Source organism: Dreissena polymorpha, chromosome 14 (assembly GCF_020536995.1).
Source record: "Dreissena polymorpha isolate Duluth1 chromosome 14, UMN_Dpol_1.0, whole genome shotgun sequence".
In the NCBI taxonomy this organism is placed as follows: Eukaryota; Metazoa; Mollusca; class Bivalvia; order Myida; family Dreissenidae; genus Dreissena; species Dreissena polymorpha.
Genome location: NC_068368.1, coordinates 49,473,419 through 49,486,139, shown reverse-complemented (window position 1 = coordinate 49,486,139; position 12,721 = coordinate 49,473,419). Strand labels below are relative to the sequence as shown.

At 38.4% G+C, this 12,721-nt stretch overlaps 2 protein-coding genes across 3 annotated transcripts in view; one reads left to right on the top strand and one right to left on the bottom strand.

Moving 5' to 3' along the window:
• Positions 1-291, bottom strand: part of LOC127857869 (uncharacterized) — a 19,692-nt gene extending 19,401 nt beyond the window's left edge. Inside the window, exon 1 of the mRNA XM_052394578.1 lies at positions 147-291. The gene's annotated coding sequence lies outside the window, so the exon portion shown is untranslated. The remainder of the gene's footprint in view (positions 1-146) is intronic.
• The window catches only part of LOC127857868 (1-deoxyxylulose-5-phosphate synthase YajO-like), a 14,960-nt gene extending 2,239 nt beyond the window's left edge, over positions 1-12,721 (top strand). For both annotated transcript variants that reach the window (XM_052394576.1, XM_052394577.1), the window contains exons 2-9: positions 2,537-2,657; positions 4,659-4,804; positions 5,232-5,388; positions 8,259-8,432; positions 9,146-9,243; positions 10,468-10,649; positions 11,680-11,819; positions 12,300-12,721. In XM_052394576.1, the coding sequence (XP_052250536.1) occupies positions 2,547-2,657; positions 4,659-4,804; positions 5,232-5,388; positions 8,259-8,432; positions 9,146-9,243; positions 10,468-10,649; positions 11,680-11,819; positions 12,300-12,416 (1,125 nt within the window). In that variant the 5' untranslated portion in view covers positions 2,537-2,546 and the 3' untranslated portion in view covers positions 12,417-12,721. The remainder of the gene's footprint in view (positions 1-2,536; positions 2,658-4,658; positions 4,805-5,231; positions 5,389-8,258; positions 8,433-9,145; positions 9,244-10,467; positions 10,650-11,679; positions 11,820-12,299) is intronic.

Sequence of the window (12,721 nt, the reverse complement as noted above, 5' to 3'; positions counted from 1 at the left end):
TATGGCGGCTCTGGCAGTCCATATGCACCCCTTCATAAACATGGGTGCAGTTCAGCGCAGCGAATCCGTGCGCTTCACTAAACAGACGTCGTTCGAGACAAATTGAGGATAATACTGAATTAACTTCATAAACATGTTAAATTTACCTGAATGGCAACCTATGGATGTCATCCTTTGCATGCACCCTACAAAACACGACGATGTTTCAACACACTTTTCTCGCTGACATGTTTATGTTTAAATTTGAAACAGTGTATTCTGTATCGAATACCACATCGTTATCGACTTTATAGGCTGGAGCACATAACCTGACGTGCAAAGTATTGGTGAACTGCGACCTAACCTATATTGGGTCAATTTTCCAATATGGCGGATACAGCGTACAAAACAAAACCTAAGTCAATAAAATCAATTATTTCTTGCTTTAATGGTACCATTTGGATGAGTTTGTGGTTTAGATAGGTAAACTTGTATAAGTTTTTGCAGTTTCAGTGTCCCTTAACCCTTGCATTGTTGATAACATTTTGCACCCATGGCCAAGAGGGAGCGCATTGCAACTATCAGCAACCCATTGGGTTATAAAGCTGATAGTTGAATTATTGCAACTACTTTAATTCGGTGCACTGTACATGGAAGTTAAACCTTGATAAAGTGATTCTATTTATATATTAAATATGCCAATGTTTTACATAATCATGTAAGACTCTAAATGAACTGTTTTTATCTACTTTTAAGTTTGCAAGTCAACACTAAAATGATACAGGTCAGATATTACATTCAGACACATGTGCATATGTAGCTGCTTTTAAATTAAAAGAAATAACGATCTGTTAACATTTTCTGATATCCAATATATAGAACAAATACCCCAGTGTACATGTCGATGCATGAGATCTACGAACGGGCATATACTGGCGATCGTAAACCACAAAATATCGGGGTGTTGAGGAATTGATCTTAACCCATTTATGAGGATTGCCTAGTGGACTCTCCCATCCTTCTAAATGGATCAATTTATTTCCAAAATTAGGGATGTCTTGTATATTTATTTCTATGTTTAGAATATTTCTTACAGAAATTCCTTTAATCAAACAGCGCAGACCCTGATGAGACGCCACATAATGCGGCGTCTCATTAGGGTCTACGCTGTTTGCCAAGGCATTTTTTCTAGACGCTAGGCATACATGGGTTAAATTTTCTGTGCAACATTTCAAAGATCTTATACAACAACCAACGTACATGCAAAAACACAGTATAAGTTTCCACATAAAGCCTTTGAACAAATTTAGCAACGAAAAAAGCATGCGTTTCTTTGAAAGGTACCGCACATAAAAAATGTCCCACTCAGATCTGGGGCGTGCGGGGGTAATAATTACTGACATAAATTAGGACATGGGATGATTCAGGATAACATGTTTTGACAACCTACCCGAAAATCAAAACAAAGAGATAACGAACTGTGAACTGCTAGATCAATTTCTAAGGCTTGTATATATAGTAATGTGTAGTATTTAACACAATAATCTTTTTTTTAATCGTGATGCATATTTTGCAGTCGTCATAGGGCCCCTGTCTGTCTTATGCAGTATAACAATATACCCAACGTTTAGTAAGGTTGATTATTTTTTCGTTAGTTTGCTTAAGTTACAATTCCTAAAACAGTTATCATTTGAACCTGTCAAAGCCTTGTTAAGAACACTCTGTGGTAACCTAATACTAAACGCACTGTTTTGAGACCGAAAGACAAACGCAAGATTTTGGGAAAACGTGTAGCGTTCGAACGGACATCGTGCGACTCCATGAAATTATGGTCAACGCGTCTATCGATATAAAACAAGCACATGATTTTGCGATCGATTGTAACAGACCACGTGTATCGCACACTTTCGCCGAAGAATTGTCATCATCTCCATAATCCGCATCATCATCGTAATAATCATCGTAATCTTCATCATCAACATTATCATGATCATCATCATCGACAACAACAAGAAAATTATCATCATCATTTACACCACCATCATCAGCGTTTGTTCACGTCTTCATCGCCTAAATTAATAATTTATATCATCATCAACAGTAGTATCATCATCGACATAATTTTCACAACTAATTCAGCAGCTTCGTCGTTTATGACTTTTTCGCGGGCCTTAAAAGCGCCTTAACCGTAACAATTGCTACGACACAAGTATGCGTTTTGTGAACTATTTATACTATTACAAATGACTTATATTCGAACATTGACAAAGCCGTAGAACGCGAGATCAGACCACTCGTCACGTTTCTCGACTTTAAAAATTAAACGCGAGATGAGGTTTACCAATTTAGACATAGATTAAATTGTATACAGTTGAAGTAGTGGTTGCCCCGACGTCTTATTGACGCGAATTGCGTCCTTACACGATACTATGCACTGATCTTGATCTTTGCCCTTTAAGACCAATGAAGTGTCAGTTCTCGACTATTCATATATAACCCTGAAATCGTGTGCAGTGACCGGTTAACGGGTATCTACCATTTAAATTTTTATATGCAGAACTGTAGCCATGGAGGCCAAGGTCGGCTATAGTTTCCTAGGAAAGACCGGAGTGAAGGTTTCCAACATCTGCCTCGGCACAATGACATTCGGCACCACCGACAAGGGACCCATGGGACTGGTACGTTATAGCATACACTTAAAGAAAGTTGCAGCAGATGGTTCGTATTGTTAGCTCACCTGAGGAAATTGAGCTCACGTTGAGATTTTGTGATCGCATTTTGTCAGTTGTTCGTGTGCAACGTAAATTTTTACCTTGTTAACACTCTAGAGGACACGCGTATGATTAAATCTTAATGAAACTTAAAATACGTTTCTGTTATATCTATGCTGAATTCGAAACTAGGTCACATGAGTTCAAACACCAGGTCACTTGGTTAAATTAAAAGTAAAAAGATTGTTCAAACTATGGAAGTAGCATGCTTGGTCCAAGCGTCATGACATATGGTCATAATATTTGCTGTGATTTCTCAGCCGAGTTCGAATGTGGTTCCGGCCCATTGAAAATACGTCCACAAGTAGACGGGTAGTTTGCGGGGTAGTTTTTCTTACGATATAATGGCGATAATGAAACTTTCTTATCACTCACAATTCTAGTCCAATCTTCATACAACTTGGTCTGAACATTTCCTCTAATGATATCGGTGCCGAGTTCGGTCCGTTGAAAAATAGCCACCCCGGGGCGGGACAGTTTTCCGTATAAGACAATAGTGAAACCTTGTAATTCCAATGTTCCAATCTTTATGTAACTTGGTTAAGAACATTTGTCCTAATGATCTTTCGACCATTTTTTAAACTGGGTCATATGAGGTAAAAAACTAGACAATTAGGTCCGATGTATGAAGTACGTGTATACAATAGCTTTAACAATTATGAAATCAAGACAAAACGTTGGATAACAAAATGACTCACCTGCGATTCAAACCCGCGAACTGCAGAAGCAAATGCTTGCGCATTACCACTGGGCCAGACGGGTTTGATAATAACGGCGTATTTCAAATGCTGAACAGTTTATGTGGGATGACTCTTTACAAGGCTCATTTAATCGCGTTCCAACTGCCGTTCTGTTGACTCGAAGACACCAAAAAAGTGATCCACACCATGTTGTTACTAAAAGGCAACCAGTATGGTATTTAAGGCATGTGTGAGGTTTTTTATCAAGTACATAGTTCTTCAAATTCATGTCCCTGATTCGTCATAGCCACGTTTTTAATCATCTTATCGCTGGCGAATGTTTTTTTTTACATTCAAATCCGTGGAAAATTACAAACGTATTCACTCCATAGAATATAGAAGTCGCGTTCTGAGAAAACTGGGCATACTGCAGTCCGCACAGGCTAATCAGGGACGATACTTTCCGCCTAAACTCGATTTTCAGTAAGGAGGGGCTTCCTTTAAACTAAAAATACCATAAAAAGCGGAAAGTGTCGTACCTGATTATTGTGCTGTACGCACAGGCTAATCTGGAATGACACTTTACGCACATGCATTAAGCCCAGTTTCTCAGAACGCGACTCTTATATTAAATGACACCTGCCAATTTCACCGCTGCAAATCGTTTTTATTAATAATAGTTACAGCTTGTATTCGTGATCCGTTATTTCATGCTTTCATATTCATTATAGTGCAACACAAAAATCGATCAGCCATCTTCTAATTACACAGACCGTTAGTCTATTTTTTCATAAGAACGAGGAATCTACCAATACTGAACTGATTTGTGTCAGCATTAGTTTTGGTTAATTTTTAGTCTGATAAAAGACCATGATTTACATCTATTATTCTATGAGTTATTATAATCGCCGCCTACATGAGCGTTATTAACATTCTTATGCGTGCTTTATGCTCTTTAAAAAATGTAAACCTTTTTAAAATTACCACGACCAGTGCACGACGATATAAAATCATTGACTATACGCAGATAACCAGTTAGATTTGAATTCGGAAAAGCACTTTCTTTGTCGGACATACGGACCGGAACTTCCGTCAAGCACGTCATATTTCGGACGAACGTGGGACAGATCATTGCCTGATTCGGCAAAACGCTACTTGAAGAGCATCCACCATGCTTCACGCTTTGAACGTTAACAATGCTTGGAAATCACATTTCGATGAATTCCAGTTCTTCAGTAACCCGAAACAAACGGACGAGGCGGCATCGCACAAAATCATGGACAGATACGTTGAACTCGGTGGAAACTTCATCGACACCGCCAACATCTACTCTTATGGAAACTCCGAGAAGATCATCGGAACCTGGCTCAAAAAGTAGGTGCCGTCCGGTAATTTCCGACATTACATTTCGTCTATCTTGGTTAATTTCAGTAATGTTTCTTGCCATTTTGGCGGGCGACTCATTTAAATTGTTTGGTGAGATCTTTAAAAGAGGATTTAAACTGACGGTATATCGAGGCAACATACTTAGTATGTATCTAATTTCGCTAGTCGTATACAGTTAACCGGAATTAATTCAATCACTTCATTTTCAAAATTATCGTTTAACAACGGATCGGCGACAGTATAGGTGTCATTTTTGACTTGTTTTTGTTCAAACTTATAGTTTAAGCGCTCTGATTGTGGCCACACTGGAAATGCTAACTGACCTTGTAATTATGGTTGTATTGTCCTGGTCATGAGATAGCTCATGTTTGCACATATGATCATGCTTTTTTTATGTGCCTGGTATTTTTTATAGAAAAGAACGCGATGACATCATATTGGCAACGAAGGTAAGGTTCCCAATGGACATGGCTAAACTGACCAATGGCAATGGCCTGAGCAGACGACACATCATCGAGAGCTGCGAGGCCAGTCTGGAGAGGCTGCAGACGGACTACATCGACCTGTATCAGGTATAACAGACTACATCGACCTGTATCAGGTATAACAGACTATATCGACCTGTATCAGGTATAACAGACTATATACCTGTGTCAGGTATAACATACATATCGACCTGTATCAGGTATAACAGACGATATCAACATGTATAAGGTATTACAGACTACATCGACCTGTATCAGATATAACATACTACATCGACCTGTATCATGTATAACAGATTATATCGACCTGTATCAGGTATAACAACCTACATTGACCTGTATCATGTATAACAGACTTCATCGACCTGTATCATGTATAACAGACTACATCGACCTGTATCTGGTATAACAGACTACATCGACCTGTATCAGGTATACACGACTACATCGAACTGTATCAGGTATAACAGACTACATTGACCTGTATCAGGTATAACAGACTTCATTGACCTGTATTAGGTATAACAGGCTACATTGACCTGTATCAGGTATAACAGACTACATCAACCTGTTTCAGGTATAACATACTACATCAACCTGTATCAGGTATACCAGACTTCATCGACCTGTATCAGGATTAACAGATTACATCGACATGTATCAGGTATAACATACTACGTCGACCTGTATCAGGTATTACAGACAACATCGACCTGTGTCAGGTATAACATAATACATCAGCCTGTATCTGGTGTAACATACTACATCGACATGTATCAGGTATAACTGAGTACATTGACCTGTATCAGGTATACAAGATTACATCGACCTGTATCAGATATAACAGACTTTATCGACCTGTATCAGGTTTAACATTTTACATCGACCTGTATCAGATATAACAGACAACATCGACCTGTGTCAGGTATAACAGAATACATCGGCCTGTTTCAGGTATAACATAATACATTGACCTGTATCAGGTATAACATAGTACATCGACCTGTATCAGGTATACAAGATTACATCGACCTGTATCAGATATAACAATTTATATCGACCTGTATCAGGTATAACAGAGTACATCGACCTGTATCAGGTATAGCAGACTTCATCAACCTGAGACAGGTTTAACATTTTACATCGACCTGTATCAGGTATTACAGACTACATCGACATTTATTAGACTACATGTACACGTATGAGGTAAACCATACTACATTTACTGATATCACGTATAATAGATGAACTCAATCTGTTTCAAGTATAACAAACGTCATCGATCTGTTTAAGGTATAATAGACTCTTTTGACCTGTATCAGATATAATAGACTTAATATACTTGCATAAGGTGTAACATACTGTATCGATAAGTATCAAGTAAATGAGACTACACTGGCCTGCATAATTATGGTATAATTGACTATATTGACATTTATCATGTTTACCAGCCTGCATCGAAATGTATCAGGTTTCAGGTATAATCGACTGCCTCGATATTTATAGTGCTTAAAACTAAGTATACTGTGGAAGAAAGCTTTGCCCGGTGTGGGTCTTGAATAAACGATCGCCGGAATAGATGAACGTGTGTGTACCATCTAGCTCCTCGTTTTCCCCTTCTCAGCGCGACAGTAGTCTGCATATCAGAGTAAATGTGTTTACCGGAACTTGTATACTTATTACAGGCTGTGGGAAATACATCGAAGTATTACCGGTATTTTCTAATGTCAAGTGTTGCGTTTTGCACTTTAATTGTTTCTTTGCTATGAAAATAATTAAGGAAGCGCACCTCTAATGATTTCCCGCGATTTACTTTACGATCATTGCCGATCTTCAATGATCGGTTATTTCCGAGAGATGCATTTTTTTCAAACTTCGAATTTTGATATGTGTTTACCTAATTCATTTCGAATACATTATTTTTACGATGAATATTGACTTTGATCCAATTATCATCTGAAAAGTACGATTTCGCGATTTCTTCAAAGATCGACGAGCCTTTTTATATTAATACCGGTTTACTTATGGATATCTAATTTAAGGTTGCACTGTGAAGTTGTTGTGGCCGATTGGTTTAGGCGATGGTCTAGAATTATTTTTGATCTTCCCGCGCAGGTTCGAATCCTGCCTACATCGCATACTTTTTGCGGCGAGTTTTATTTCTTTTCTAACGTAATTTGATTTAATATAGCATATAAGCTATTTTTATTGTTAAATATGGTGAAAATTGCATGCACATCTTTCAATTTTTTAAATTAAAACAACGTAATGGCTAAATTGGGTAATTTACTGCTGAAAATACGAATGATGCATGTTGCATTTTTATTTCAAAAAGAAAACGGTAAATCTGTCTATTTCTTGGTATTTTTGCTGTATATAGTGTTTCTATATAAACTAAGTTTAAAATATAACTTAAATGATACTATTTTGAATTTTATGACACTTTGTTTTTAACCGACCCAATTTTTACTTGGCTGAAATCACTTACATTTCATGGCGCTATTCCATAGATAAAAATTTGTAAAAAAATAAATGTCTGTAAAAGAATACTTATTTCATCTTGTTTAAACTTTAAACACCTTTACTGCATCTGTAGACACCAACTGCATGCCCATATTTGGAAATTTGAATGAATTGTGGAACTTTATTTACCCCAGGGGTGAAAATAAACTTGACAAAAGCCGAGCAGGTTTTGAAACAAATCGGTATATTTTTTTAAAAAGCATGGAAAGCCTACCTACAAATGTGCATTTAGTTCAGTGAAATGATGCTGATTAGGAAAATAATTAATTAAATTATATTTGGATATGTGCCCATTAGGGGTGCGCTACCTTAAAACTTACTAATATATTTGTATGGCGAACCGAACGGTCAAATGTATAACTAGCAATCTAGATATAGCACTTGGTGTGAATTTGAGGACTTGCAAGGACTGAACCGTCTGATTAACGCTTCAGGCTCACATGTGGGACAACGCTACGCCCGTGGATGAGACCTTGCGCGCGTTCGACGATCTCGTGCGCTCCGGCAAGATCCGTTACTATGGTTACAGCAATGTGTGTGGCTGGCAGCTGCAGAAGATCGTAGAGACGGCGAAACACATGAATCTGAGTCCTTGCGTAACATTGCAGGTATTACCGTGTGCGAGATTGCGCTTCTTATTTTTATACTGGTATTTATTTATTTTTAAACCAATTCGTATTTCCTTTTTAATCACTTTATTGCTATTTAACTTTTAACTACATACTCATCCAGACATGTTCGGACTTCATAGTGTTCATGTTTAGTAGATAAAGAATATTTGACATTTGTTTGGTTTTGATTTATTGTCGATGTTTATTCTTATCCACGAGTGATATTAAAATTTATATATTTTCACAAGAGGAATACAAATCGATTAGACATTGCTTTTCATCTTGTTCAATGTTCGTGTATATTTTAATGGATTTAATTTGAGAATTGTGGTTTGATAAAAGGTTGCAATAATGACGTAATTTAACCCTTTTTGAGTCAGACGTTTCTGCTACCAGATGAAATTCTGAATCAGAAGAAAATAGTAAATATTATCGATATTATTTTCTTTATTTTTTATTGTTAGAAAGGCGATTCCCATTTAAATTACCAAACTCACCATATACACTAGAGGAACAAGTTCAAGCACTCGTTAAGATATTTATTTTCTCATTTAAGTGATAAAAATTACGGTAGATCTAATTCCCCAAAACCAAACAAATATCGTCTATTTATTTCATCTACATCAAGACAAACCGACAGGAACATGCCAGCACAAATACTACCACTGCAACTTGTTACATTAACCCTACGTCTTCTCCTTTCTCAACAGCAACAATACAGCCTGCTACGGCGTGACTCGGAGCTGGAGGCGTTTATGGTGTGCCAGAACGAGGGCATCGGCGTGTTGCCATGGAGCCCACTCAAGGGGTAAGGCGTTCATGATTTGTGTGAACGAGGGTAGGTATGTTGCCATGGAGCCCACTCAAGGGGTAAGGTGTTTATGATTTGTGTGAACGAGGGTAGGTGTGTTGCCATGGAGCCCGCTCAAGGGGTAAGGCGTTCATGATTTGTGTGAACGAGGGTAGGTGTGTTGCCATGGAGCCCGCTCAAGGGGTAAGGCGTTCATGATTTGTGTGAACGAGGGTAGGTGTGTTGCCATGAAGCCCGCTCAAGGGGTAAGGTGTTCATGATTTGTGTGAACGAGGGTAGGTGTGTTGCCATGAAGCCCGCTCAAGGGGTAAGGCGTTCATGATATGTGTGAATGTGGGTAGGTGTGTTGCCATGGAGCCCGCTCAAGGGGTAAGGTGTTTATGATTAATGTGACTGAGGTCAAATGCTGCTTGTCACTGAGTCTGCTCAAGGTGTATGCATTCTTGGTTTGTGGGAACGAGGGTATCGGCGTGTTGCCATGGAGCCCGCTCAAGGGGTAAGGCGTTCATGATTTGTGTGCACGAGGTTATACGCTGGTTGCCATGGGGTCCGTTCCAGCAGGTGTAAGGCGTTTATGGTGTCATAACGAGTGTAAAGGCCTGCTGCAATAGAGACCGCTCCAGGGGTAAGGCGGTTTTGTTGTCTGAGAATGATGGTATAGGAGTGTAGCCTGCTCGAAGGGTTAAGTGTTTATAGTCTGTGTGAAAGAGGGAAATTGGCGTATGGGGCCTTGTAAAATGAAAACAATGTTTACACACAATGTAGAACACGCTTTAACAAAGTCCTTTATAGAATGCTGCTAAGGATCGCGCAAAAGAAACCCCCTTATAGATTTTGATATCAAGATATCAAAGTAACATCGGCATGTAAAAGTGAACGAATCTCTGAACAAAGACCGCAATTGGAAATGAATTTATCTCTTGATGCGAACAACTTTTTATTGTTGAACGACGTCGTTGTTTATGCAAATTAGGTGTAATTTTGCCGACAGATCATACACTGAAGAAATGCATGCAAATGCTATTCAATTCTTAAATGAATTCCTTACGCGTTAAACATTGATCACGTGTTCAAGATTCATAGATTACCCGGATTTTATCAAGGTATTAAAATCGTTAAAAGACTGGTCTGACTTTTAACCAACGCATTGTTAGCAGCATCATGTACGTTTTTATCCTAAATCTTTCGCTACTTGATGTTATTCTGGCATTCCCAAACCAGTGGTATGCTGACGGGCAAGTTCAAGCGAGAGGAGACGCCTGACCCAGCCGGAAGTAGGGCCGGCTACATGGCGGCCAAGAAGAGCGAGGGCAAGACGACGTTTAGCAACTGGGACGAGTTTAACAATGACGATAACTACTGGAAACTCATCGATATAATAAAGAAAATCGCCGAAAAGAAAGGTAGTCGATCGTAAAATAATCTTGTGGCTAGCATGACACGGATAAGTAGACTAAACTTTGTAAAATTGTTCTTCAGTATACGTCAGTATCAAATGTATCCTCTAAAGGTAACGTCGTTCCAATACCGATGTACATGTGTTTGGTAATTTCTAAAATATGAGTGAACAATGGCCATTTTGTGTAATTTTTTTACTTAAAACGCTTTCATTAGTGTTTTAAGATGCTTCAGTCGTGCATGTTTCGACTAATATTGTAATTAAATGATTCTGATGATTTATATAAACGCTTTGAACTTGTAGTCAATGCGTTTTAAAGTGATGACTTGTATTTATATAAGATGCCAGGTTGACAACTGTTTGTTGGAATGTTTCATGCCATATTACTTCACTAAATCGCACAATTAACCTGACACTTATACAGCACTTCCAAAATATCCCGATTATCTATCAACCGATTTCGAGGAATGTTGGAATCTTGACAAATAAGCATTTCTTAAAACCTCGTAAAAATTAAAAAAAAATGATCAATTCCTACATTAAATGTAATAAAAGGAACAATATAATAGCAACAAGACTATTGCCAAGCAATAAAAGTCCCCTACCGGCTCCACCATTGTCAGAAATTCCACCATTGTCAGAATATTTTTTTATTTGTTGCCATAGCAACCAGAATTTTTGACGTAGGAACAAAATGAAATGACGTGCATAATGTCCATATTGCCATCTATCCATGTTCCAAGTTTCGTGAAAAATATTAAGAACTTTTAAAGTTATCGCAGGATCCAGAAAACCACCATTTTCAGCAGTATTTCAAGTCTATTTGTTGCCATAGCAACCAATATTTTAGACGTAGGAACAAAATGAAATGACGTGCATAATATCCATATTGCCATCTATCCATGTTCTAAGTTTCATGAAAGAATATTAAGAACTTTTAAAGCTATCGCAGGATCCAGAAAAGTGTGACAGACTCACAGACGCACAGAGCGAAAACCGGTAGGGGACTAATTAAAGTGCATCCTACCTTGCAGGCAAGTCAGTGGCCCAGGTGGCGGTTCGTTGGCTGATACAACAGGAAACGGTGTCCTCCGTGATCATCGGCTGCACGTCGCTACAGCAACTCGAGGACAACATGGGCGCCTCTACCGGCTGGGAGCTCTCCAACGAGGAGGTAACTATGTCTGGGATTAACGAATTCAATAGCTTACTTCCCTTAAAAATAAAACCAACTCATTCTCGGTCAGGCCGCGAAACCTGTGTAGGCCTCTACGTCCATTCTTAACCAACCTCTAATTCAATATTCAAGAACAGTTGCTAGTTATTGGTACATGTATGTGAACAGAAGAAGTCCGATCGCATTGTGGTTTAGCTGTAGTTATTAGACCAGAAGTCAGTAAAGTAAACAGTTTCTAAAAGAGAGAAACCGTCGTGTGTGGCAAAAATCGAGAATGTACTTTACAGTACAATTTCAATTATTGTTAAACACGTATTATATTTACCTGAAATTAATGTGCCAATTACGTCATTTTCTGACGTGCCTGTTGGTTTGCCGCATGTTTATAAATTATAAACAGAAAAACGGAGGAAAATTTCCCCAAATTTACTTTCTGAATACCGAGGCCTATTTACTTCCAACCCCGCCTGCTTGCAGATGAAGGAGCTGTCGGACGCTGCCCCGCTGAACAAGCCCTACCCATACGACATGATCTGGGGCTGGGCCCAGAGCACGAGGAACAACGCATTCGCCAGGTCCAACAAGCTACCATAACGTACTAGAGACAACGTGGGTGTCTGACACATATGGAGTGCGAATACAATCATATATTATACTGTGATATGCTGACACACTCTTGCTTTTTCGCTTCTATTGACAATTAAGAACGACAATTGTTCCGCCGCCAATTAACTGCATTCGTTGCATTCTGTTTGATTTGTCTAAAAACAGAAGAGTGTAAAACTTCGATTATTTCTACTTATTTATGTGCCATGATGTTCTCTTAAACTAATGATAGTAAATCGTTTGAATATATATGTAGAATTTATACGCAAAATAAAAAGTAGATTTTTGTTAAA